The following is a 26,039-nucleotide window of genomic DNA, read 5'->3' as shown; positions in this document are numbered from 1 at the left end:
CACGGCATGAATTCAAATTTATTCTGTGGTCTGCCTTTTATTGTTCTGTAGCTTGGCAAGTAACATCTATGTTTAACCAGCCTGCCAGCTCTCTAGGTTAATTTTAGAGAAATAGGCAAACTATGGCTGGATGTGGATATTGATATAAATTCGGTGATGATCATTGAGACACTTTTGCACTAGACAGTGAGCGTGTGATTAAAATGCTCTTCTAGATCATATAGGTCATGTTTTTTCTGGTAGCATAGAATGATAATAGAATGATAAATGAAACATAAGGAAAAAGAACTTTTTTTTAATGGCATAACCAACAGTTTGGATGAGCCAAAATTTGTTCTGGTTTTACATGGGTACCTCTGTAGGTTTTAAGCAGTTTACCAATTGCATGGAGTTCTGTACCTCTCAGGACAATTCCCCTGTGCCTCCCTCAATTTGCACTAAAGCTCCACACTCTGTTTTCCAACATCTGTTTTTTTCACAGATTCTGAGCATATTATCCATTTTGCAGTGCCACAAAATGAGGCCTGTGAAATAAAATAGAGAAGCTTTAATAAATAATATTTGTGATCAAAATTCAGCATTTTCTGTAACAGCTGTTTGTAATAACTCCCACTCCCTAAGAGCAGAATGTAGCAAGTTCAATCTTGTTCATAAAATAAAGATAGATCCTTTAGTTCTTTCCCCCACCTACTCAGATGTTCCTAACAAAATTATTTTCAGAAATAAGAGAACTAAAATAAATAAATCTTTTTCTCCAGCCAAAAGTATTGTCTTTTTCTCATATAAATTTTAAATCCTGGGACAGTATAAACAAAGGAAAACAAAAACTCTAATGATTTATTCTCTGTATTTTGCCATTAGATGGACTCATCCGTTAAAAATAAGTAAATTAACAAGCTGAATTAACTGTGTTTGCCTTGCTAGGTTAAATTTATGAGATGGAATAAAGCAGAGTTGACACGTGCCTCTAGGGAAGCATTCAGTTTAGAAAGCAAATGCTGGCTTAGCATCTTTAAAGCTGCTTGAGATGTCTGTTTCTTCTTTTTGGAATGTTAAATTGATTTAGACATATAGAAAGACCCCAAACCAGTCAGCGGCCATAAAAGCATCTGTGCAAAGTACAGTGGCAAGCACTCTAAATGTGCCACTAACAAATATGCATGATAGGGGTTAGAGAGGAATTTACATACCAGTCTCATTTCAGAAAGGAACAGCAGAGCTCTCCAACTGAGTTGATGCTTCACAACAGGCCATAAAGTTAGATAATGTCTTCAGTCACACTTAACACTCTTGTTACAGCTCCTATAAAACTAAAACCTGTGGAAGAGAAACTCATTTGCCTTGGAAAGCAAATAAAATGAAAAAGAATAGGCTAAAGTCAAGGTCTCTTTCTAGCTTTTATTACTGGGCCCATAGAGATGAGAAATGCTGGTGGTGTTCCTGTGCTCTCAGTACATGAGCAGCATCGAGGCGGGGTGGCATCATTGCAGCGCATGTGAGTTGGTCCCTGGGTGGTGCCAAGAGGAATGTTTGGTCATCTCATCATCACGTATGGCTTCTGCAGAGAGAAGCTGCAGCCGTTATATGAAGGACTGAGGGAAATCAGTCCTTGGGGGATGGGATATTCTCGGGATCATCACAGCGGCCCTTGTGAGGAGTTGTGTTTGTCAGAGCCAGAGACCAGGTGCCAACAACTTAAAAGAAACACACGTTTAAAGAAAGCAAATACAAGAGACAAAAAAGGAGTGCAAGGGGTTTCCTGCAAATGACAAGTGGGGAACCGCTAAACTAAACTTTGCACGTGTCCTCCAACGAGAGCCATTTATGTGTGCTTGCAACACCCAGGAGAGGAGCTACATGTGAATCACGATCCCCATTTCCAAAACAACTTCCAGTACGAATCATTCAGGAGATGTGCTTGTCCTTCTTCAGGCAGCATCACCAGAAGTATCTGAGTTATAAATGATTCATTCAAGCATTAGCAATCGTTGCAGAGACAAGCAGAAAATGGAGGCTGGAGGGAAGAGGCAGTGTGGAGCACCCACTGCCAAGTGCCTGGCAGCTGTTGGAGTTTCCCTGGGCTTGTCCCTGGCAGCAGGGACCGCAGCACGGCTGCGAGGATGCCGTGCTCAGCCCATGGGATTCTAACTCCCAGGGAGCTCATGAAGCAGCATGCAGTTTGGGAAGGAAGGATTTTAAAAGACAGAAGTGTTTAAAAATGGTTAATCCAGAGCAATGAATAAACAAAACTACACAGTTTTTCTTTTTTTTTAAATGAAAGAATTTAGTTAGTTGACTTTCTGGAAGACATCAATGCCCTTTTTTCCTCTTTCTGACCTGCCCTTACCCCTTCCTCCTCCCCATGTGCTAAGAAAGAAAGAAAGAAAACATTACAAAAATGTCCAAATGACTTGCTTGGCTGTTTATGCTTTCTGACAACCACAAGAATAACGCCATTTTACTCCAAGTCATGAGGAAGAGCTATCATTCATATCCATCACAGTCAGCTTCACTTCTTTTCAACTGCTGTGGAATTTGTCGCCCCCCAAAATCCAAGGGGAGAAAAAACATGCTTTTATGACATGGTTTATTTAAGATACCTGTCCAGTATTGGTAATGTAGACCAGTAAGGTTTGCTCCTGCAGAATAATATTTCATCATGCTTCCACTTTTTATACAGAGATATTTTGCTGGAAATATGAAGCTTACCATTCAGTGATCTAATACTAGAGTGTAAAATACCTCATCTCTCGGTAGGTGAAAGTCTGGATCTCGGCTGATTTACTTCAGCCGTGATTCCAGATAGATAAACAGAATTCTATGCAGTTTCTAATCCAAATTACGCATGAAGTCAGTCTCTTTGCTCTGCCTCAGTACAGGAGGATCCCACAGGGTTTTCAGAGAGTAAAATTTTGCCTTCTACAGGCCCTACCTTTTATTCTAAGCTCATGTCTTCCAGAGCACTGTAATTCGGTAGTTCCTTAGCTCCTGTGCTATAAAGAACTTTTCACTTTATGGCCAACAGCCATGGCCACAAAGAGAAATTACCACCAGCAGTGATTTTTCTGACTGCATTGCTAGTGACACTTATACAATTATGATGGGAACAGAAGTAAGAGCTGAGGCCACCAGCAGAACCCCAGCTGTTAGATGTGTGTCATTAGAGGGGCATCCCGGATGGTGTCAGACACCACACTCAACCTGTCTCTGCATCATCACTGCCTGTTGCAATGCTTTGCCAGAGTTAGTTCACATGCAGATTTTTCCTAGCAGGGAATGACTAGGAGGGGAGGCAGGGAGGGAAGTTCATTAATGCTGCAAATTCATATCCTTTTTTATTATTCTTACTGTAAAAATCCACAGTGGCAGGACATTTGAAGTTTATGTTCATTAAACTTTAGGCGCAGCTCACAGGTCCCAATTTATCTACACAATATACAGAAAGAAACGGGTGTGTATAGCTGTTTGATTTACTTTCAAGTGTAAAACACGAAACATAATTTGTAACAATTTCTTACCGGTATAGCACTCGTCATTCCAAATGTGCTTCAAATTGCTTAGCTCTAGGCAGATCATTACCAGACAGATGGCATCAAAAGGACAGAATTTAGCTAACAGCAGTAAATAAATAAAGAAGCTGAAAGGCTTTAGGGTCCAATTTGTGAAATAAGTTAAAAGGTCAGGCAGTAATTTTACTATGTCCCATTGTTCTCTATGTCAAGTTCAAACTTGTCTTCAAAAGTGTCCATTTTGCAGCAGCTGCTCTCTACATTTCTGAGCACTCATCTCTCCTGAACACCCCCTCACTCATCCATCACGTTCTCCCTTCCAATATATCCTCTCCTGGATGCCTACAGTCATCTTTCCATCCAGGAACTTGGAGCAGCTCTGCTTCCTAAGCCGCTTGCTGCCTCTGAAATCCTGTTGAAGAAGTCATTTTGCCATTTCACTTCCAAAATGGGGGAGAGGGAAGGAGATAATGCATAGGATCTGAATGGTTCTCTCCTTTTGTCATTCCTTCACTTGTTCCCCCTTTTTCTGGGAATTGGTTTGACTCATGGATGCTCCTTGGAGAAGTTTGTGGGGAAATTTTTCCCAAGACACTAAAGACCTCTAGATCTCTTCCTTTATGTGTGTATGTTTCTGAGGTGCTTGCAAAGTATGGGGGATCCATATGCCTGAAAGGAAGAGAAGAACAGCTGGAAGGGTGTAATGCAGGAGTGAGGAGGACTAATAGCTTGTCTGTTTGGCTATGTAGCCACATCCCTATGGAAATGCAAATAGCTGAAGCTATAGCTGGATCAGATGTACTTGAGAAAATATTACCAGCAAAGCAGGTTTTCATGGGGTAATTCAACAGAATTATTTTTATATCTAATTTTTAGTGTTTTTCTGGTCTATTTAGCAGCATGGTGGTTTTGTTTTTTCAGGTATCATACAGGCTTTTTGAAGACATGGGGCTGTTTGAAACCTTTAAAATACCAGTGAGGGAATTTATGAACTACTTTCATGCCTTGGAATGTGGATACCGAGAGATACCTTGTAAGTAAAAATTCCCAGCATGCTTCCTTAAAATTTTGGGTATTTTGCACACACTTGGTTATTGAAGCCTTTCTTCTCTCATAACAGCTACTTTTTTTCTTCTACTACATCACGACCAAATGGATGGCTCTCTAGTCAGAGGCTGGTGCTGAACAACAGCCTCTCATCTGTTTTGTCATTGCATTTAATGTTTCATGTTGTTTCATAATAATTCACGACAAATTCTGCACAGGCCTGAAACCATATAAAGCTACTATAGGTACAAAGAACTGTTTCCTGATGATGCAAGTGTATCCCAGTGCCCCAATTGGAGTTTACTGAAACATTTCCCCCCGTAAGCAATTTGGATTTTTACACAGTAGCAGTGCTATGCTACCAAAGGAGATGAGCTTTGTAAAGCAGAAAAAATATGCCAAGTAGATGAGTGCATCCTGTTCTTCTGCAACTACAGCTCGGCTGATGTTTTTCAGTGTGAATCATTTATTCACTGGAAAACCTGCTTTCAGTCATCCCCAAAGTATTTCCTAATGCAAAGCAAATTTACCAAACCGCTTCAACTGCAAAAGACTCCTTTTTTCTAGGAGGAGAGAGGGAGCTATTACCCTCTTTAGCTGATAACCCCAGTGTTGAGGAATATAGGACATCCTGTTTTCTCTCATGTCCCAGAAAAATGTCTGAAACATTGGTTTAACAAGTCATGTGGTCTCTCTCTCAAAATATTAAATACCAATTGGAACAGCTGCAGTGGGAGAGATTAAAGGAAAGCTACCTAAAAATGCCTCCCAGCCAGGTGGTTTGGACTCTCTTCTGGGAAAGTGAGAGACCAAATTTCAAATCTTTCTTTGTGTTTGAACCTGATCAGGGATTTGAAGCAGCAGATTATAGCCTCAGAGGGTTATAGGTGGAAGTCCCACAGTCTATCTGTCCTACTGGAGCCATTCCTCTTTGTTTAAAACATTTAACTATTCACAGAGTCTCAGGATTTTTGTGAATCTAGCCCTTCATTTCCTCGGTTTTTCTTAAGTGTGTTTCGTTTTAGTTAAGCAGAATATTTTGTCTAATACACAATTAATTTACCTTCCAGTTTTTCATTTCTGTGAAGGGGTAAAAATCAAAACAACTTGTTTGGACTTAACCACTTCTTTCTTCTGGTTGCTGAACTGAAAAATGGGTTATTCACACAAAACTAATGGTGACTATCCCAGTTGGATTAAATCAGTACAAGTTTCACAAGAAGGTAATCCAGCCTTTACTCCTGAGAAAAGCATTAGACCCCTATGCAGGGCCATCCTCTAGGTTTTGCGTGAGGAAATTAGTGTCTCAGGAGGGATGTTCTTAGTACTTCGAGGAAGGCAGGGGAGAGGACACTCCTTCCTTATTTTACTTTCTTCTTTCCAAAATTAACCATTCCTACGCTGCTTACTGATTTGCTGTTAAAAATTTCAGCTAGCAGTCACCAACAAGTATTTAAAGGGAAGGTCACAGGGAAGACAAAGAAGAGTAAGAGAGGAAAGCAAGGGGTAAATAAAAGGGCCAAGTGTCATGACATCATGCTCACGTTTAGTGAGTAAGCAAAGCGATTGCAAATTGTGAATATAATAAACCTTTCTGTGTTACACCCGCCTGCCCTTGGCAGGCAAGAGACTGCTGATTTTAGGTGTAGACAAAGTAGGCAGTTGCCTCGAGCACTGGAGTGTAGGGTCAGCAAGATGGTGAGCCCTCCTGTGCCAGAGCCAGGGAAATGCAGGCTGGCAGCTGCTGCCCCACTGATGGTAGGCGTTAGAAACATGGCCTCAGCAGTGCTGCTCTGGAGGGGGAAGGTGGCTGTTCCCAGCAGGAGGAGGCATTATCCATCCCCTAGCAGTGGCAAGAGGGCAAATATGGCTCTCCAGGGTGCTTTCTCCATCCCAGGTCTTCTCTTTCCTTCCTCTTCTCCCACAGAAGGAGCGGCCTTAGGGTAAAGTTCAACTTCAGTGCTGAGAAACCCTCCGTCAGCTGCACACTGCCTATGTTTAGGATGCAGCAGGTATAAAACCAGGTTGCTTACACATCTTGCTGCCAGTCCCTTCTACTCCCCTAGAGTACAGAGGTTTTTTCACCCCTAATGAATCCAGTCAACTTATTATTTCTTAGAGAGGGCTCCTGGACTTGTGTGTTGGTAATTTTTCCTAATGAAGGATACATATCATCTCCAGTGTTATTGTGATTCTTGACCATTATCTTCTTAATGTAACCTAATTCTTCACCTGTTCCCGTCAAGCCTGTTCCAGCAGTTGGTTTGCCCATGAGAGACACATGACTTATTGGCATTACCAAGGTGTCTCCAACTAAGATGACTGATTATCTAGAGATGTAGCCAGTTCCTGTGAGTTTTACAGATGGGGGGTGACCCAGCAGTGGAGTCCCACATTTTTGTGCTTTGTCCTCTGAAATGCATCTTTCCAGAACTGCAGCAGCAGTAATGTAGCCACAGGTTATCATTCAGATTAGCAGATTTCTTTGTGTTTAGCTAGTCACTGTAGAAGATACCTGTGCTCTGCCCAAAATTACACTGAATCATAAGCTGAAATGCTTGTCCTTCAGTGGTTTAATCCCAGGTGTAAGCTTTGGACCTGGTGCAGCAAAGCATTACCCCTCTTTCAGCACGATGGTTGCTTATTGCTAGTGTATGTTTAGATGATGCTTTGTGCTGAACTAGCACGTGATTCTTTTTCAGCCAGTTGTGTTGATTGTGGGATAGTTTATCTGGCCTTGAAGGATTTGGTGGTATGAGCCTTGGGGTGACTTTTCTCTCTCATTTCTGCAAAGAAATCTCTGGTAAACCAGATTACAGGATCCAGGGCCTGAACTCTTATCTCTGGCCAGAAAACTGCAGAAAGAACCTGGTTTAACTGTGCAGTGTACACGTATCCTGAGCTGATTTTTTTGCAGTGGAGCTGCTAGCACAGCACCTAAATTTGCTCAAGTAGGGTCAGGTAAGTGTTACCTGCCTTGTATTTAGAAGCTAGGTGAAATCTGGCTAATGAAGTAGGTGAGATTTTCCCACTGATTTCATTTGAATCACAGGTTAACAGTGCATATTTACCCGATGGCATTTAACTAGCTAAAGGCAACCACTGGATTAAAGGATTGGAGCTGGTAGCACAGGTCAGGCTCCTTGTTTAACACTTTCTTTGCAAAGTTTCCTACATTGCAGATCCCACTGCTTCTCTGCTGTTTTCTCTTTCTTGACTGGTGTGAGACATGCCATTGAATGTGCTTCAACTTCAGTAAAAGAAAAACTGAGCATTTACAGAATACAGCTGGTTTTCATGCTTGTGATAATGTTTGATTTGTCTCTGCTCGACTGACTGATACGCGGTACCCACTAGATGGTGCTGATTTCCCTCTGTCGGAAATATCCTTCGTGTTTAATAGCAGGGTCATTTGCTTTGTATCACAGATCACAACCGAATCCATGCAACTGATGTTCTACATGCCGTTTGGTACCTTACTACTCAGCCCATCCCAGGACTCCCAACTGTGATTAATGATCACGGGTCAGCTAGCGATTCAGGTATTTAAATGTGCACGTATATATGTTATATTTTTAAAGTTTTTGTCATGAAATTTGCTGTAAGAAAGCCAACAATTGAGGATTGCGTGCAGTACTTGTTATATAGACTTTTAAGTTCAGTAGCACGTTGGATGTTGAAGGTGTTAAGGTATGTTTGTGTAACTTTGAAGAGAATGGAATTGGTCCTCCAAAACCTAATACTTTACATTTAACAATGTGTGAATGTAAGCGTTTGTGGTCACCCATAACAACAGATGTTTGTTACCGTTTGTTTTTTACAATAGCTTTTTTTCTAGGAAAACTGTATTAGTAGTGCTTTTCAACACTGCTCCAGAAGCTCCTCAAACCCTGCATTGTTTTGCTGTTACAAAACCGCTGGGGCATGCAGGTAGTGCTGTGCACTTGCCGCTGCTTGGCTGTCGTGAAGTGTTCATTTGCCTTTCTTCACTGCTTCCAAAGAAAGAGACTTGTTACCATTTTGCAACTAGTTTGCAAGACCACTCGTCTACTGTTTTATGATTGCTCCTTACAGGAAGCTGTTCTTATTGCATGTTTATATTAACTTCTCCAGGTTCAGCTGTAGCAACTAGAGGACCTGTCTGTATTTTGTGGGAGTTCTGAGGGTGTTACTGGAAAAGCAGGAGTTTGTTCCGCAAAAAACACTTCCACTTCTGCTTTTTTTGGTGGTGGTTATGTGGCACATACATATCATTTGTGAAACTCTTCAGGATGTTTTGGTGGGGCAGGAAATGTTTTTATTCCTGGAAAATTTTATTAGCAAGGGTTGTTGGAGGCTTTGTAGGTGAGGTGAAATGGGTGGAATGAAAGGGGTTGAGTTTGGGTCTTTTTGGTGTTTGCTATTTGAAAGACATTGTTCAGCTGCATGTGAGATCCATTCAAGCAGATTAAATTAGCAAAGCATCTCACTCAGTACCTGCCTCTGACAGGCATGTTCAACCTGCTTCAAAAAGAGGCTGTTAAGAGGATTATCAGCAAAGATCCAAAGTCGAGACCTTTGGATTGGAAAACATGCACCATAATTGAATTAATAAATGCTAGTCCATTGCTTTAAGGACCGTTAGTGTCTCATAGACTAATCTATATGGTGAAGCAATTAGAGGAAGGAGTGGGAAGATCGAGTTACCCACAAAGCTCCAGCATGGCCATGAATCCATGGCTTACTGCTAGTAACTTACATAGTTTGAGAACAGGCTCTGCTGGACGGCTGGAAGATCCCCCGGTGGGATCAGAATTTGTTCCCTTCCAGTTGTGTGCCTTATGGCACTGGATCATGTGCACAGTATCAGAAAGCATTGAGGTCAGGATGTTTTTACTCTTGTTATGTATTGTAAATTTGCTGCTTCTTTTCCTGCTTTGTTTCTTCTGTTTCAGTAAGTCACTGAAAAAGTGGTAAGGATTTTTTTTTTAATTTATTTATTTACTTCTGCTCAGATTCTGACAGTGGAATCACTCATGGCCATATGGGTTATGTGTTTTCAAAGACATACACACCTACAGATGACAGCTACGGATGCCTAGCTGGCAACATCCCTGCCCTTGAATTGATGGCTCTTTATGTAGCTGCAGCCATGCATGATTATGATCATCCAGGAAGGACCAATGCCTTTTTGGTAGCAACGAGTGCTCCTCAGGTAAATAAATCTCAAGCAGCGTTGCTGTTAAGTTTGGAAGGTCTTTGGTAACAGCTTCTCCTTGCCACTGGTGCCTGTGGCTTCCATTAAGCGCAAGTCTACCAAATATTTTGAAACAGTTTATCGAAGTGACAAATAATCACTTCACTTGGGGATTACCGGTAAGAGTCTTCTTACACACCCTCACCACCTTCAGTTAGTAGAGCTGTTAAGAAAGGTACTGATAAAATGTCTCAGTGAAGGAGAAGCTAATGCTCTGCTAACTGATAGAGAATCTGTAACTGTGAGATGAGGGAAGAATTATTCTACCCAGTAAGGCACAGAAAGATTAAAATAAAATAAAAAAACACCTGTATAGTTGACAGTGCACCATGCAAGTTAGTTTGTGCATGATCATAATGTATTTTCTGTTGTTCCTATAGAATATGAGCAGCTGCAGTCTTTTATTAATGTCTTTTTACACTATGCATCTGTCGGGGCTGGGTGTGTGTGGAAAATAATCTCAGTTTTATAAATGAAGAATTGAGACTTACCTAAGGTTACACAGAAGTTGCTGCCAATGCTGGGAGTTGAATTCAGCAATTCTGAGTCATTGTTTATTGGCTTAATTATGAGATCATCTTTCCTTACTTTACATAGCTGACCTGCCTGGCTTCAGCATACTGTGCTTGAAAAATATTTCTGTGGATGAGGAAAGAAAAAAAGATAGCTTAATGGTGAGAAGTCGGGTAGGGATGCAGAAATTCTAGATTTACTCCCCAGCTTGGATCCAGACTTCCTCTCTCGCCAAGAGCAAGTCACCTGAACTTGCTCTGTGTCAGTTTCTGTCTATAAACTGATTGTAATACTTCTTGTCCTTGCAACATCTTTCTGTGATCGAGAACTTTGGTACTCTGGCCAAGTAAATAGATTGATAGAAGACGTATGCTATCCTTAAATCTATTTTTAAGAAATGAGTGCTGTAGCTTTGTGGTTGTAAAAATCAACAAAGGAAGTTAGATGATTAGCCTTAATGTATTGTCCCTAGTTTGAAAATAAATTAATAGGAAAAATTAAAATTTTTCTTGTTATTTTTGGGGGTTTTGGTTTGTTGTTTGTTTGGTTTTTTTTTAAATCTGATATCACCTGAAATTTGCAGAACTTGTATTTGGCATCTAGTTTTTTTCTTTTTTCATGACAAGCAGTATCAGCTTCCAGTAATGATAAAGTGCTGCTGTATTAAAAATCTGCCCTCAGGAGTTGGGCCTGGGTAGCAGAATCTATCTATCTCAAATGCTTACTATGCAGTTAGGCAAGATGGACTGTAAAGCTGAGTTGCTTCAGCAACCTGTTCTCTGGGGTAAAGAATAGATTCTATGCTTTAGGATAGGATTGAACTTTTTCATCTCTAGATGACAGAAAAATACAATTGAAGTGAAAAGCCACTGGACTGTATGTGAATATATTTGTGTAAAACATTACAAAACTTGTATCTATTTTACATAGAAGCATATTTCCAAAAGCTTTTCTTTCCATAAACCAAATTGTCAGAAGACTGAATGCAGCTGAAGTGGAGAGATTTCCTGAATGGTTGTTGTCCCCTACAGTCCATTTTCTAGATCTTTCTTTAGTTTCTGAATGGAATTGCCATCACTATGAAAGTTATGTATCTTGTTTTGGTAAAGATTTAACCAGTTTTGGATTTTAGCATTGAAAAATCTGTCAGGCTGAGTGTGTGTTGTCAGGCTGCAAACTGGAATTTCACTTGTTTCTGTGTTTGGAATCAGTCCAGTATGGACAGAATTGCCAGGTACAAACACCAAAGACAATAATGCCTGTTATGTGAGGTTAGTTCTGAGAAACAGGGACGCACATACCTATATTATATTAGTCATTAATTTGTGGCCTGAAACAGAATAATCTATTGTCATGTGATGCAGTTCAGTCAGGAACCGAAGACCCTTGAGCATGAAAGACCCAGATTTTTCAAATCAGTCTTCCAGTAAATCTTCACCATCACAACAATTCAGGTGTCTGCTGTTAGTCCTGCCAAAATCACATCTTCAAACCTCGCGAAGTTCTTTAAAAAAAACACCAAATAAATCAACCAAACCTGAACCTCCCTCATGCATCATCCCCACATCATTCTCATTTCTGCATTGCAGTGTTTCTTTTGCTAAGAGGTTTCTCAGCTTTCAGTTGCCCGCATTGCTTTCACAGGCGGTGCTGTACAACGACCGCTCCGTCCTGGAGAACCACCATGCCGCTGCTGCCTGGAACCTTTTCATGTCGAGGCCAGAGTACAACTTCCTGGTCAACCTCGACCATGTGGAGTTCAAGCATTTCCGCTTCCTCGTCATTGAGGCAATTTTGGCTACTGACCTGAAGAAACACTTTGATTTTGTTGCCAAATTCAATGCCAAGGTAAGATTGGTTCGGGTTTCTGATGGATGGTCAGGAAAGATTGTGGGGCTTGGTAGCATCACAGTGAAAAGGCTAGAAAGGCTGTTGTGTTGCTCTTTCTTCTGAATGTCCTTTTGGCTGCTGTAAAACATTCTGTTGAATAGTAATCTGGCACTTCTGTTATTTTTTACTTCTTTAAATTCAGTGGCACCGCTTCTTTTCTTATAGATGTTTAGTTTTTTCAGAAAGTGGTTTAAGGCTAAGGATATTATGGGCTATTTGAATGTAAACCCCACTTACATCCTACTTTTCAACATTGTTTTCTTGTTCACTTGCACTTTAGACCTATTAGCAAAGCACTCGGGGAAAAAAATCAAAGGTGTTACCAAGTTTCCATAATGGCTAAATACTTAATGTGAATTTTTATTGGTTTAATCATACTGTTATATTATCAAAGCACAGAAATCATAACAATTTTGAAATTCTAATTTCAAATGCAATGAAAACATGATCTTTCTGTCCTACTTTGTTTCAAATGGGTAAACCCCAGAGAAAGGTCACTAAAGATCTTTCCTGCACAGTCCATTCAGTGAGTGTAAAATCGCAACTCTGGGAAACCATTCTTAAAAATTATTGTACAGTTTCAACCTAACTTATTGGAAATGACCACCTATCAAGTTACTTTCATAAACTCCATCATCCATCAAAGCTGTTGGCCTGTTACCTGGATGATACCTGCCTTTGGAACTGGTACTGCCTTGTTGTTCCTTGTGAGGAACACACCAAGCACAGTATGTTTCTCATCCAGGACTAGGACCTCCTAGCTGTTTTGGTGACATAGATAAAATGTTTTCTTGTGGTATTGCTTAGGATGGACTTGTGTCCTGAAATTTTGAAGCCTCCAGATGTATAAGTGGTTTTATTTTCCATTTCCCTGTAACATCTCTCTCTTTGTTAGGCTTTAAGAAGCTGTAAAGAAAGGCCTTAAATTATGGTCCAGGGTAGACAGAGAACTGATCTGTAGATCCGTAAAAGTCTAAACTCCTTCTGCACTCCTACTAGTCACGTCCCAAAACCTCCAGTAATATCAGGGGGGTTTCTTTAGGTCTTAATTTTAAACTCTGGGATCATTTTCACTGGCCTAACTTCCTCATGAAGTATTGAACAGTTATTGGCAGATTCTCCTCTGTCAGGGCTACAATGACAATAAAACACGGGGAATTTAGGCTGTCTGAATACATCCTTTGAGTTTGACAGTTTGGACCAAAACCTTCACTTCTGTGAACATAAGTAAGGAATGAAAAAAGATAGGCTAAACCAGTGATTACTGTGGCTTTGTCACAGGGATTAACTGTCTTAACTATGGAAGAGGACAAGCTTGACCAAAGTACTAGGCATAAATAGTGGATATTGAAAATTAAATTTCTCTTAAATCTATCAGACTGGACAATGGTAGGTGTAACCACTGTTGTAACCAAGCAAGGTGATACCTGAGACGCTGCATATAAATAGGAGAACAGTCTGATGTATCACGTCCTACCAGCTCACTACAGATTTGTAAGGACATCTGTTAACCTCCTCCTCTCTCCTTATTGCTTGTATAGTCAAATGGTCATGCATGGAATAAAAAGTGGAGAAAGTGAACTTATTAACCAGTGCTTGTGGCTGAGGCTGGCTTTCCCAGAGTAATCACTGTCTTAAAAAGAGATTATTTATGTTTGGTTGGCAAAAACTCTTTGGTACCAGAGTGGTCTCAGAGAGCAGACCTGACATGTTTGTATATGGGTGGAGGTGCTGTAACTGATAAAATTAGCTCTAAATGATCACGTTATTGATTGGGTTGCTGAACTGTAGTTTAGTATATTGAGGCTACAGTCAGAGACACCCTTCTGTACGGAAGTCAGTGTAAACACATGTAATGTAAGCATCCTCTCATCAGAAAACTTGCAGTCTGGAAAGTACCAATGAGAAATGGTGAAGGAAGCTCACTGACACTTTGATGATATCAGTGCATTGGAGCAATTACTGTTCTCTGACATTAGTTATGTTGGATCATGTACACCAAAAGCAAAGCCCTCACCATGTGGTCCCACCGCTGTATGGGGCAGGGGACCTGCTGACAGAGGATGTGGAATTTTCATCTAGTCATAGCACAACAACTTTCTATCCGTTTTCAACTATTGCAAGCCTGACAATTAAAGCTGTGTTTCAAGGAGGGATTTGAATTTCGAAAATTAAGTGGAGAGTAGAAGACAGCCCCTCCCACACTAGGAGATATTCTAGGAGAAAAGGCTGAGATGGGAAAATGTGGCTAACAGCAGTAAAGGTTGGTATCACTGACCGTTGGGAGATGTAAAAGGCCAAAGTCCTCAATGCTTTCTCAGCCTCAGTTGTTGTGGCTAATACCTGGCTTCAGGAATCCCAGGCCCCTGAGGTGTGAGAGAAAATCTGAAGTGGTGAAGACTTATCCTCAGTGAATGGCATCAGGTTAGGGAGCACTTAATCAAACTGGACATACACAAGTACATGGGACCTGATGGGATGCAGCCATGTGTATAAATACCTGATGGGGAGAGTAAAGCAGATGGAGCCAGACTCTTCTCAGTGGTATCTGGTGACAGGACAAGAGACAATGAGCACAAGCTGAAATACAGGAACCCCCTTTAAAAATAAGAAAGGACATGTTTACTGTGATGAGGGTTGTACATTGGAAGAGGTTGCCCAGAGAGGTGGTGGAGTTTCCCTCCTTGGAGATATTCAAAACCGAACTTGACACGATCCTGAGCAGCCTGCTGTAGCTGGCCCTGCCTTGAGCAGGGGGGGTGGACTAGATGATCTCCAAAGGTGCCTTCCAACCTCAACCTGTCTGTGATTCCTTAATGTGATGCTTTTATTTTAGAACAGTTGATAGTATATATCACTTTTTATTGTGGGAGGTATGGGATAAATAGAGAAAAGGAAAAAGATAGGGAATACTTTCAGACATACTCAGATCAAATAGGGAAATAAGCTTGTTACATGCGTCTTCACACAGCAATTAAATCAGCATGGCATTTGATGGTAATTTATCTTTGTACACCAATTAGGTAGTAACTTCTTGGAAAATGCCATGGAAAGATTGCATTTGTTTGTTTTCCTAGCAAATGCTTTCAAACAGGCACATCATTTGCTAAATATTAATTTCTCAGAATTTATCACAATGTTCATTGTTTCCACTTATTTTTCTTTTTTCGTATTGCTCTACAGCTGATTGTAAATTCCAACCTTGGGTTAGCTCACCTGATCACACTTGTGATTTTGTTGAATAGCTAAATATACTGTAAGGTATCCCAGGGCAGAACTTCCTTTGTGGATGCATCCTTTTACCCAGGATTACTGTCATGGCTTTCCTTTTTCTGTCTACTAGGTGAATGATGATGTTGGAATTGACTGGACTAATGAGAACGACCGCCTGCTGGTTTGCCAAATGTGCATCAAACTGGCTGACATAAATGGGCCTGCAAAATGCAAAGATTTGCATCTGCAGTGGACAGAAGGCATTGTCAATGAGTTTTATGAACAGGTAAATAAATGCATGTCCAAAGTAGTATCTGCTGGTTGCATGTCTTGTGTTAAACAGTCCTGCAGCATGCTAGTGCTGGTGATGAGTGAAAATCACCGAGAATAGGGGTGAAGGGGATTGCTAGAGTTACACTAGTCCATCCTTTTGCTGGATCAGTGAAAGTCCATTTGTCACTGAAGCTTCTGATGTGTCTTCAAAGACCTCTGACGATGGGGTTTCTACAGGCTTAACTGTTCCAGTCTGGCGCTATCCTTACAGTGGACATGGCGAACAAGTGTTCCTTTCCTCTTTTTTTTCTGTTGGCAGTCATCATGTCTCCCTTTCAGACTTCTTTAGTGCAAACTATCTTTTCATCCTTCCTTCTGCGTCTTTTCAAGACATCGGCTGGTTCTCATTGCTCTCCTCTGCAGTCACTCCAGGTAGCTCACACTTTTATTGACATGTGGTCTCCAAAACTGGACACAACATCCTTGTTGAGATGATCTAAACAGAGCAGAGGAATTATTTTAGCTTCCCTGTGGGCCACATCTCTGTTCACGCACACAGAACCTTTATGTACTGAACACGACTGTAACATTGACTTTCAGTTTATCACAGACTAACCATATCTGCTCCCTACACGATGATCCTGACTCATACTTTATTTTTTAAGACAACACTTTCAGCTTTCAGAAGGTTTGTCAGTACAACTGCACTAATTATGCAAGGCTCAGCTGATGGTAGCACAAGGAAGAAGGACAGCCACAGATTGATTTACAAAGACCTGGGAATACAGCCAGGCACTGGTCCTCTCCTGCCAGGTGTAAGGGAGCCCTTAATTGAAACTTTTCTCATTATAACCTATTTAGCCCTGCTGAGTGCAAGGGACAGGGCTGTTCCCACACTATTCCTCTGTTTCCCGAGTGGGAACATATTTTGAATGTGCTGGTTAGACTAAACTCCACATCCTGTCTTTTCAAGAGGAAGCTAGCAGGCTAAATCACTGAACCAGACTCCCCACAGACTTCTCTGGGAGGCTGTGCAGTTACTTGAAGTCACAGACTAATCCCTTTTAGAGCCTTTTCATCTTCCCTTGAATTTACTGTACTTACAGTTTGGAAAAAAACAGGATTTTCTGCTACTGCTGCTGCCTTCTCGAGTATGTAAAGAAATGATAAAAGGGACAAAATTCAGACATTGACCTGAAACTCCTTCATTTATTTCAGATCTCCTGAGAAAAAGAAAGAGCAATGACCCTTACGTATATTACATATATAGTTGGTTCCGTTTTTCTTTTCATTTTTTCTTAAAGAAGGAGAGTGAGTCCCATGACAACAGTGATCAACCTTTATCTCCCAAATTTTCTTTCAGGAAATGCTTTTCTTCATATTTGTCTGTTTTCATTACAACTCTCCCAACAAATTGTACTTCACTTAATTCTAGCGATAATCGTAGCTTATGTGGGTGACTACTGCATGCAGACAAAACCTGTTAATCAGATATATGATATGACTCTCCTTTGATCCAACATAACTAATGTCAGAGGGCAGTAAGTGCTCCAATACATTAATATCGTCAAAGTGTTGGATAGTGAGCTTTGAATCAAGCTTGGGAGGAACATGTGTGGGAGGATACTGTGTTATCTGTTCTACAGTAGGAATCTGGGTTATTTTCCGTCAGTCAGAGAGGTGTGCTGCTAATGTTTTCGTGCTCTTGGAAGCTGCTCCAAAGGACTGTTGGGGATTATCTTTCTTATAATCCTGTAATTAAAAAAAAAAAAATACATTTGAGATTTATCCTCTCCACAAAATTTGATTCAGATTAACACATACGTTATCTTTGTTAATGGCATTCCTTTTGGCATGGGGATTGTGGGCAAATGTATTTGAACTCTTGGCTTGCAAATTCCAAGAGGTCAGGTAGTAAGATATTAGGGGTTTTTTGGTTTTGTTTTTGTTTTAATAGAAGATGTGTATTCACTGTATTGAGAAATCAATACGTCCCAGTGGGTTTCCTGTTTTGGTTTTTTTGCATGGCATGAATTGCCGTGCTGACAAGATACTGATGGGATTGAAAACAGAGAACATTTTCTTCCTAGGACTTACTTTTGGCATTCAGGAGGATAAGCTAGATTCTCAACTTATTTAACCTAGGTTAAAATCTGATTTTCTTTAATGTAATATGCTATGAGAGGTGTATCAAACCATCTTTGTCATGCTTTTGATCATCAGATTTTTTGTGAGAAGGGAAAAGTCTTCATTTTCTCATTTCTGAAAAGGAGAATTTTATGGGAAGTTTGAATTTCCCTAGAATTGTTATCAAAAAGCATACATATGTACATTCAACCTACGCTGTGAAAACAATGAAATATCTTTCTTGAATTTCCATTAATAAACGCCAATTCCTTTGAAGAATTTAACTCCCATATGAATAAAAACTCCTCATTAAAAATGCATTGCATAGAAACATTGAAAATCCTGTGTCATGTTGTTACAGTGTGTTTCCTTTTCTTCCCTCCACATGCTCAGCATACTTACTTGAAGACAGGTTAGACATATTAAAAAGAATCAAAAAAAGCACTGCAAGATGTTTCACATAATAAATCATGTTTTAACGGAACATGAAAAAAACTTGTAAACATTTCAACAGTCAGCTTTCTTCCCACTACTGACAGCTCACAACCAGGAAATCTCAGATCTGTTACTGTAAAGAAGAGCGAGCTGACACCTCTTCTTAATTTGCTTGCTATTTCAAGAATGGATGGCATGTTTCAGTGTTTTGTTAACACTAATATTTTGTGTTTAATGATTGAACATAACATTTCAGGGTAGGTTATTATAAAAGTAACAAAACAAAACACAAGGAAATGAGACATTTGTCGTACATCCTTCAAAATTTAACTCTCATTCTTTGATATTCCCAGATATCAACAGGGTGTTGACCAGATACATTGTCCATGACTTTTGGAAAATTTAGGTTACAAGGAGAGGAGGGAGAAAAAAGTCTTCCTATACCTCCCCTCTGCCCTCTCTCCCCAAGAAAAGCTAGCAAAACGCTTTATGGGAAAGATTTACTGCTTCTGAGTAACACCTGCTTTCATAGGGATCATTCTAATAGTCCCAGGAAACAAATACTTATGACCCAAAGCCAAGAGGCCCTCTCCATGTTATGTATAGTAAGGACAAAATTAATAAGAAAACTAGTTCAGTGAGATAGCCCTTGCTTGTAGAAGTTCAGTCTTGTTCCCTGCAAACAGGTGGCTGACTACAAGGTTGTTGTGAGCTAACAATCACAAAATCAGAAGGGATTTTTGAAAATAATGTGAAGAAAGAAAGAAAATAATTTTCAAATTTTCACACTCACAGTGTAAAGTATAGGACAAGGGCTGCAGGCATCATTTTGCACAGTCATCAACTAACACCCTTGTTAAATTCACACTATCAGTAGTGGGTCCTCTTACAAGAGAAGAGCTGTAACTTCGATTAACCATTGGAAATGATGGCACTGTAGTAATGTCATGCTGGCATGCTATGGAAGTGGCATTAGAGTTGAATTATTTTTCTTTCATCATTTTTAATTGGTTTGATGTGCATTACTCCTTTTCATGACATGGTTTTGTTTCATTTGCTTCAGAGAAATTACCGCTATTTTTCATCTCCAGGGTGATGAAGAGGCTAGCCTGGGCTTGCCAATCAGTCCTTTCATGGATCGCTCTGCTCCTCAGCTGGCACACCTCCAGGAATCTTTCATCACTCACATTGTGGGACCACTATGTAACTCCTATGACTCAGCGGGGCTGATGCCAGGAAAATGGATAGAAGATAGTGATGAATCAGGAGACACTGATGAGCACGAAGAGGAAGAAACAGCAGAAATGGAAGCTTGTGAAAATGCTGAATCCAGTAAGTTATTCACACTTATATTTTTCAACGGAGCAAGTTCCATATTGTGACCAAACACTAAGCAGCCATATTGTAAAAGCATAGAGACCATAAGCTGGTCAGGTTCAACATGGGCCTCTCCCGAGTTACAGTGATTCAATGCTGTCCTTGGTGAAGCTGGCATGTAGCCAGTTACAGTGGTAACGGAGACGCTCCATTGCTGTTCATATCTACTACTCACGTCTACCTTCAGTTGAGGTTTCTGGTGGTAGATCACCCGTCTGTGCATGAGGACTTTTTAGACTATTTCAGCACTGATGTTAGTAGACTGCAACAATTTCAGTTGAAGAAAGGATGGTTGGGAGATTTTTCGAGGAAAGCACTCATCATTTCCATGAGTTAGCATGATGTACAGGAATAATAGAATGAGGCTCTGAGATGCTGATGCAGTAAAAGAGTTTTTAGCGATGGAAGTATTTTAATGCAAATCTCTTCAAGGTAATGTGTGGAGAAGAGTGGGGAGAGAACCGACACTGAGCGTTGCTGTGTTGTGTGCTGGGAGCTGCGTCACTTGGCCCTTCTGGCTAATCGGTAACTAAAGCTCCAGAAGGGCAACAGTGCCAGCATTTGTCATACTGAGAGGAAAACTTTGTACCTTGAAAGGAGATCTCAGGAACTTGTTCGAAGTGATTTTTAAGAGAAAAGGCTGCAACTGTAGACCTGTTTCTTTTACCAGTTTAATCCTGCATGCGTTACCTTTTCCTCTCTTTCGTGTTCCTCCTCCCTCTGAATTTCCTACTACCCTTCGTTTACTTCCTTCCTCCGCGTCATCTTTCTTTCCCTCCCCTATATCTAATCCTTCTAGAAAGCACCAGCCTTAAGTGTGCTAGTGAAATACTGATACATAGCTTTTTCTCTTAACAGCCTCACTTTTTCTGTTCTTTCCCACACACTTTCATGCCCTATTGAGTATCATCCCTATTTTCTGTTGGGGAAGCTGAGAAGTGGAAAGATTTGATGATTGCAATAGTTCACATAAGGACGTGGAACTAAAATCTATGTCTCCTGATGTGCAGAATTGACCTTTTATCTCTAGTAAGATCCAGGGGTATACGGTTTGTATTTAAGAAATCATTGCTGTTGTTCACACACACACACTTGCATGTATTTTAAGTTTAGCAGGTTCACACGCACAAAAAATGTTGTTGAGAACAGGAAACATTAAGTAATATAGCACACACAGGTTTATTTTAGCACCTTATGATCTATCAGCTCTGTAATAGCGGGCAGAGCCACATGTTTCTGTGGCAGATTGGCATTTATGGAATTGCCTACCAGGGTGAAAGCGTATGCAATTGGTAACCAACATAGACCCCAAAGCCTGAAACTGATATTGCTGTATTAAAAAGAAAGATGAAGGATGTTCTCGTGTATCCATTGGAGCGTCTAACCTTACTTTGAAATCCTTAGTTTCCTTTCACCTCATTTCTCTATTCACTTACCTTCTTTATCACTGCTAGTGAACAATGCTGCTTTCAGCTTAAAAGCACAGGCCATTATTAACCCTTGTCACATTGAAAACAGACCATTTTTTAGTTGTCTTCTGTTTTCTTTTTCACATTCTACTCCATGACAGTACTTTACTATTCAACCTGGTGCTTTTAGGCTCATCTTTTGCAAAACCTTAAAAATGAATGTATCAGAAGTTTTGAAATATCCAAACAAATTCTTCCTACTTCCTCCTTACCAAATGTGGGGCGCTCATCTTGCCAATCATACCAACATGTTACAAACTGTTTTCTTCGGGTTCCCTAAATTCTCTGTGATTGCGTGGATCTGAATCAGGATTCTACGGCATCTTTTGTGTCGATATAGGGGTCTTACAGGTCGTTAGAAATTTATACCTATGATCAACACAATTTTGGATGTTCTAAACTAAGAGTTGTGTAGATGTTGGTGAAGATCTTTTTCTTGATGGAAATGCTTTTTAGGCAGGTGGAAATATAATTGTGGCAGAAAACATTTCACCTAGGTCCTGATAATTCACTAAAGCAGTTGAGATAAATTTAGGAGTTATAAAACCTTAAGGTAGCTTAAAATAATTTTTGTTATTATACAGGAGCATGTAATTCCTCCAAAGTTCTGATGCAAGTATAAGAATTAAACAGGCTCAGTCTTTAGGGATTCAGACAAATTTTAACACCACAGCAAGTGCTCGCTGGTGTCTGCAGAGAGCAGCAAGATGCGGGGTCACCTGGGAAACCCAGGAGAGAATGTCCTGCTGCGGCATTGGCAGGGTCGGGGCTTCTTATTAGTGCTGAACCTGAAGGTTTCCTACAGGGAACCAAGGGCTTTCTAATGAAGGATTGAGTTGGATTTGGTCTGTGCTCAGTGAAAAGCTCTTTGTTTCCAGTTCAAAAGCTTCAAGGGCTAAACGTTTTGGATCCTGACACAGACATACTTTAGGCAACCTGCAAATACTAATCCACGTAAATTTATTTGGTACAAAACATTCCTCTATGTCACCTTCTTTAAAAAAGAAATCAGCAGTTGTCTTTGGAGGGGTTATTATTTCAGTTCTGTGACTGCCATTGCCACTGTTAATGACCAGGAAAATTTTCAAGCTTTGTACTGTTAAGGAGTTAACAATCTGTGTTGGACGGACTATATTGACACAGAAAAAACCACACTCCAGACAGCAAAACACTTGTAGTGCAGCTGTGTCAGGAGCCATGGGAACTACCAGTGGCAAAAACATTTTCTAGGTTAACAGCAGAGGACTGATGCTTCAAAACCAAAGACAAGCAAGCTCCCTGACAGTATTTGGCTATATGACTACTTCTTCAGTGGTCAGACTCCATTGCCAAAGGAATGTTGTGCAAAGGCTTTAAGGTCATCTCCACTGCAATGGTGGAGTGGTAAATCTCTAACTTTGAAAAGGGAACATAGGAATGGGTTACCTCCTTTGGTTACCAATGCTTGCTCATTCATTTTCCTTCTAAAGCTCAGATCAGAGGTAAAATGTGGAGAAAACAAAATCAGGATTTTTTTCCTAGGGCAATCAGCAGGGATCCATTGGCGGGGGGGGGGGCACAGAATTTAATGTGTGTGTTATGGAGTAGGGTGATTGGAGTCTTTAAGTACCTGATATAAAAAACCGAGCAGAAACAGCCCAGCAACATGTTTTATGCATAATCATTCAAGCACTAGATGTCTCTGTGAGCTGCATAGTCAGGGATAGCATGCAGCCTATGATGGGATGAAGCTGGGGCTCAAACTGTGCAGGAAACCAGTTTGCTTTCCTGGAGGTCTGGAGAGGCATAGCTTTCTGAATTTTAAGACTGTTTAAGTTCGTGGTTTTAAAAATCTGTTGATGCAGTTCCTATATGTCACAGTACACCCTGTCTGCTTCCTACACCTTCAGTCCCTTTTCCTTCTTCTCTCACAGAAAACAGTGCATTAATGTCACACGGTATTTTACAGGAAAGAAGAAGTTCAAGAGGAGGAAAATCTACTGTCAGATCACTCAGCACCTGCTTCAGAACCATAAAATGTGGAAGAAAGTAATTGAGGACGAGGAGAGGTTAGCCGGGACAGAGAAGCAAGGTGCGGAGCAATCCACGCTGCACCAGTCTTCAGAACAAATTCAGGCCATCAGGGAAGAGGAGGAGGAGAAAGGGAAGCCCAAGAGGGATGAGGAGGAGAACACAACTGTAGAACCAAACCAATGACAATATTTACAGCAGTATTTTAAGACAGATTGACTCGTGCACAGACTCTTTCTCAAGCCAGCACAGCATTTAGACACAACACTGTAGAAGTATGGGATAATGCGCCTACAGCTGTTTCATTTGTTTCTCCTTTTTATGGTGAGGTACATTGTTTAAACTCCTATGCTCAAGGAAGCTTTCACACTGCAACACCGGCTTTTACAGACTTTCCTTAAAGAGATTTGGGGGTGGGTGGAATTATATAAATATATATATATAGCCAGGGTTATTGGCTGTGCACTTCAGCAAAATACATTTAATGATATATTATGGTCACTGTGATATTTACAGAAGAAAGTTATCTAAGGAAATGCTGCTTCTAAAGCACATTTGCAGTTAACAGTAAGGTACCAGTTAAGTAGCTTTTGCTCTTAATGCTGAGGGATGAAAGTTCCAAAGTTTTATATGAATGCTGATACATCCTGCCAACATATATGTGTGCGTGAGGGGGTGTTTGCGAGTGTGAGTGGACGTAATGTAATATAGCATAGTTTGAGTTCTTACACTAGCTGTAGCACGTGTCCCAATACACGACAACAAACAGAAGGCCTGAATTTTAGAGAATTTGTGCCCACAAGGGAACCGGAGACCATTTTGAGGAGCTTTGCGTTCCCCGTAGCCCTCCAAGTCCCAGTTTGCACTCCGGCTGCAGGCAGTGGCCTTTCAGCAGGGGCCACAGTGGCCTGGGCTGCTGGTCTGGCCCCATCCAGCTGTGCGGGCTCCTCCGCCTCCTCCTCTTCCTCCTCCTCCTCTTCCTCAGCACTTCCCAGACTGCTGGCGAAAGGGATGTGCCAGGAAATTTATTTTCCAAAGGGGGTTACAAGGGACTGTGTGGCACGCTGGTCTGTTCCCTTGGAGAGGACCTGGCCCTCTGTACACTTCAGAGTGCGTGAATGGCTGCGTAGGGCAGTGTGTGTGTTTGGGCAGGAGAGAACAGAGAGCAAATGTGTGTACGTACTCGGGAACTAGAGGCACGCTGTCACCTTCCTACCCTAACCTTATGCCTCCATGCATCAGTGGCCGAATATATCATTTAAGAACGAAGCTAAACTGCGTCTCTTGAGAGCAAAAGAAGGGGAGTGTGGGGGCCATGCCCTTCCTCAGAATAAAAGGCAAACGATGCATTAGGAGCAGCGTGGGGGACAGATGCCAGTCCTGCGTCGGCTGGACACTCGTATGTCTCAGCAACCACTCACATGAGCTTCAGAGAACTTGGTTTTTCGGTGTGAGGTGCTGGATGGGAGCAGTTTGTTGCTGGCATTCTGCTTAGAAGCAGTGTGTTTGATCCCACCAATATACTCTTTTCCTTCTTTTTTCTTTTTTCTTTTCTTTTTAAGAGAAAGGAAAAGATCGGGCCTGTAAGAAGAGCAGATCTTTTTTTTTTGTTCTGTTTATTTGTTTTCTCTGTTGTTTATGCTGTGAGCCAAATGTCTATTTAAAAGGTTGAATATTCACTTTCAATATTTTATTTCACGATATTATATTTGTCAATGATTAGCTATCTAGATGTAAATATGGAAAAATTTTTATGGGTTCCTGTAGATAATGATATCTTTAAGAAAAAAAAGAAAAAGAAAAAAAGGCAAAAGTTTTTTTGTAAAGCTAATTTTTTAAAAAATAAATACAAAAACATTTTTATACAGTGTAGCCATTTCCAAACCCAACAAATAAAGTCTTGAGTAATTTGTATAGACCCTTCTGGGAAGCCAGTGGTCTACAGGATCAAGGCTTTAAAATATTAGTGCTCTTTGGGACTGGCAGCACCAACCAGTACCACACAATTTAGAGTTTTGTTCCCACCAGAAGAATTATATATATAAAGTTCAGTATCTCTCAAAAACCATTTGACTGCATATGCTTTTTAAATTTTGATCCTGCAGCCCCTTGCCAAGAAGAGGATTGCTTGTGTGAATAAGAATGCTTGTGAAAGGAAGAGTTTGGAGAAGTCCTTTCTATATTAAATTTCTGACATTGCATCCATCACTTTTTGCTATTGTTACGCATTCACCGTATATCATGATCCTATTGATACTTCCCCAAAAATGTTGGAAAATATTCTCTATCAAAGCCAGTCAGCATGTGTATTATCACTTCGGGGTTTCTTTTTGCTTTGCATTTCCGTTAGAGTGAGCTTTTGCTGGAAAACAGGATTTGGGTTTCTTACAGGTTGCATTTGCCTGATGTCGTCCCATCCTACTCTTAACAGTAGAGAAGGCGTTTGCCTTTCGACAGAGTGGCTCTAGAGCATGGCTCTGAATGCTCTTATCAGCAGAAATATTTAGTAAATGTTTTTCAATGAAATCAGAAAAGCAAAGATCCAAATTGCACTATTATTTTAAAGAGAAAGGATATAGCAGAATTCATGCAAAAGAAAAAAAGATGTCTCCAAGATCTCAGCAAGTCTCCACCAATTCCAGCTTGCACTGTTTTCGCACCTCTTCAGTCACTTTGATTAATCATTTTATTTGGGGTTTTCTTGTACAAGTGATATGCATACCTTATAGTACGAGAAGAATTTAATACACCTCATGCTGTCCTTTAAAAATTAAATTTACAGAGATGCTTTAAAATATCACATCTCCAAGCACTTTTTTCTCCATTTTCAGTGCATGATCACTGGGACTGGATTTTTTATATTGATTTTTATATTGCCTTTGCTAGAAGAAGAAAAAAAGAAGTTATTGCAGAAAGTGTTAGTGGATGCCCAGTTGGTAA

At 40.5% G+C, this 26,039-nt stretch overlaps 1 protein-coding gene across 1 annotated transcript in view; it reads left to right on the top strand.

The window, feature by feature from the left end:
• The window catches only part of PDE3A (phosphodiesterase 3A), a 49,186-nt gene extending 25,609 nt beyond the window's left edge, over window positions 1-23,577 (top strand). Inside the window, exons 10-16 of the mRNA XM_050899011.1 lie at window positions 4,431-4,542; window positions 7,985-8,098; window positions 9,551-9,750; window positions 11,950-12,153; window positions 15,539-15,694; window positions 19,335-19,575; window positions 23,038-23,577. Of these exons, the coding sequence (XP_050754968.1) occupies window positions 4,431-4,542; window positions 7,985-8,098; window positions 9,551-9,750; window positions 11,950-12,153; window positions 15,539-15,694; window positions 19,335-19,575; window positions 23,038-23,285 (1,275 nt within the window). The 3' untranslated portion in view covers window positions 23,286-23,577. The remainder of the gene's footprint in view (window positions 1-4,430; window positions 4,543-7,984; window positions 8,099-9,550; window positions 9,751-11,949; window positions 12,154-15,538; window positions 15,695-19,334; window positions 19,576-23,037) is intronic.
• The last annotated feature ends 2,462 nt before the right edge of the window (window positions 23,578-26,039 follow it).

The sequence above is a fragment of the Gymnogyps californianus genome, chromosome 1 (assembly GCF_018139145.2).
Source record: "Gymnogyps californianus isolate 813 chromosome 1, ASM1813914v2, whole genome shotgun sequence".
NCBI classification, from domain to species: Eukaryota; Metazoa; Chordata; class Aves; order Accipitriformes; family Cathartidae; genus Gymnogyps; species Gymnogyps californianus.
Note: the sequence above shows the minus strand (reverse complement) of the source record. Positions and strands in the feature narration are given on the sequence as shown.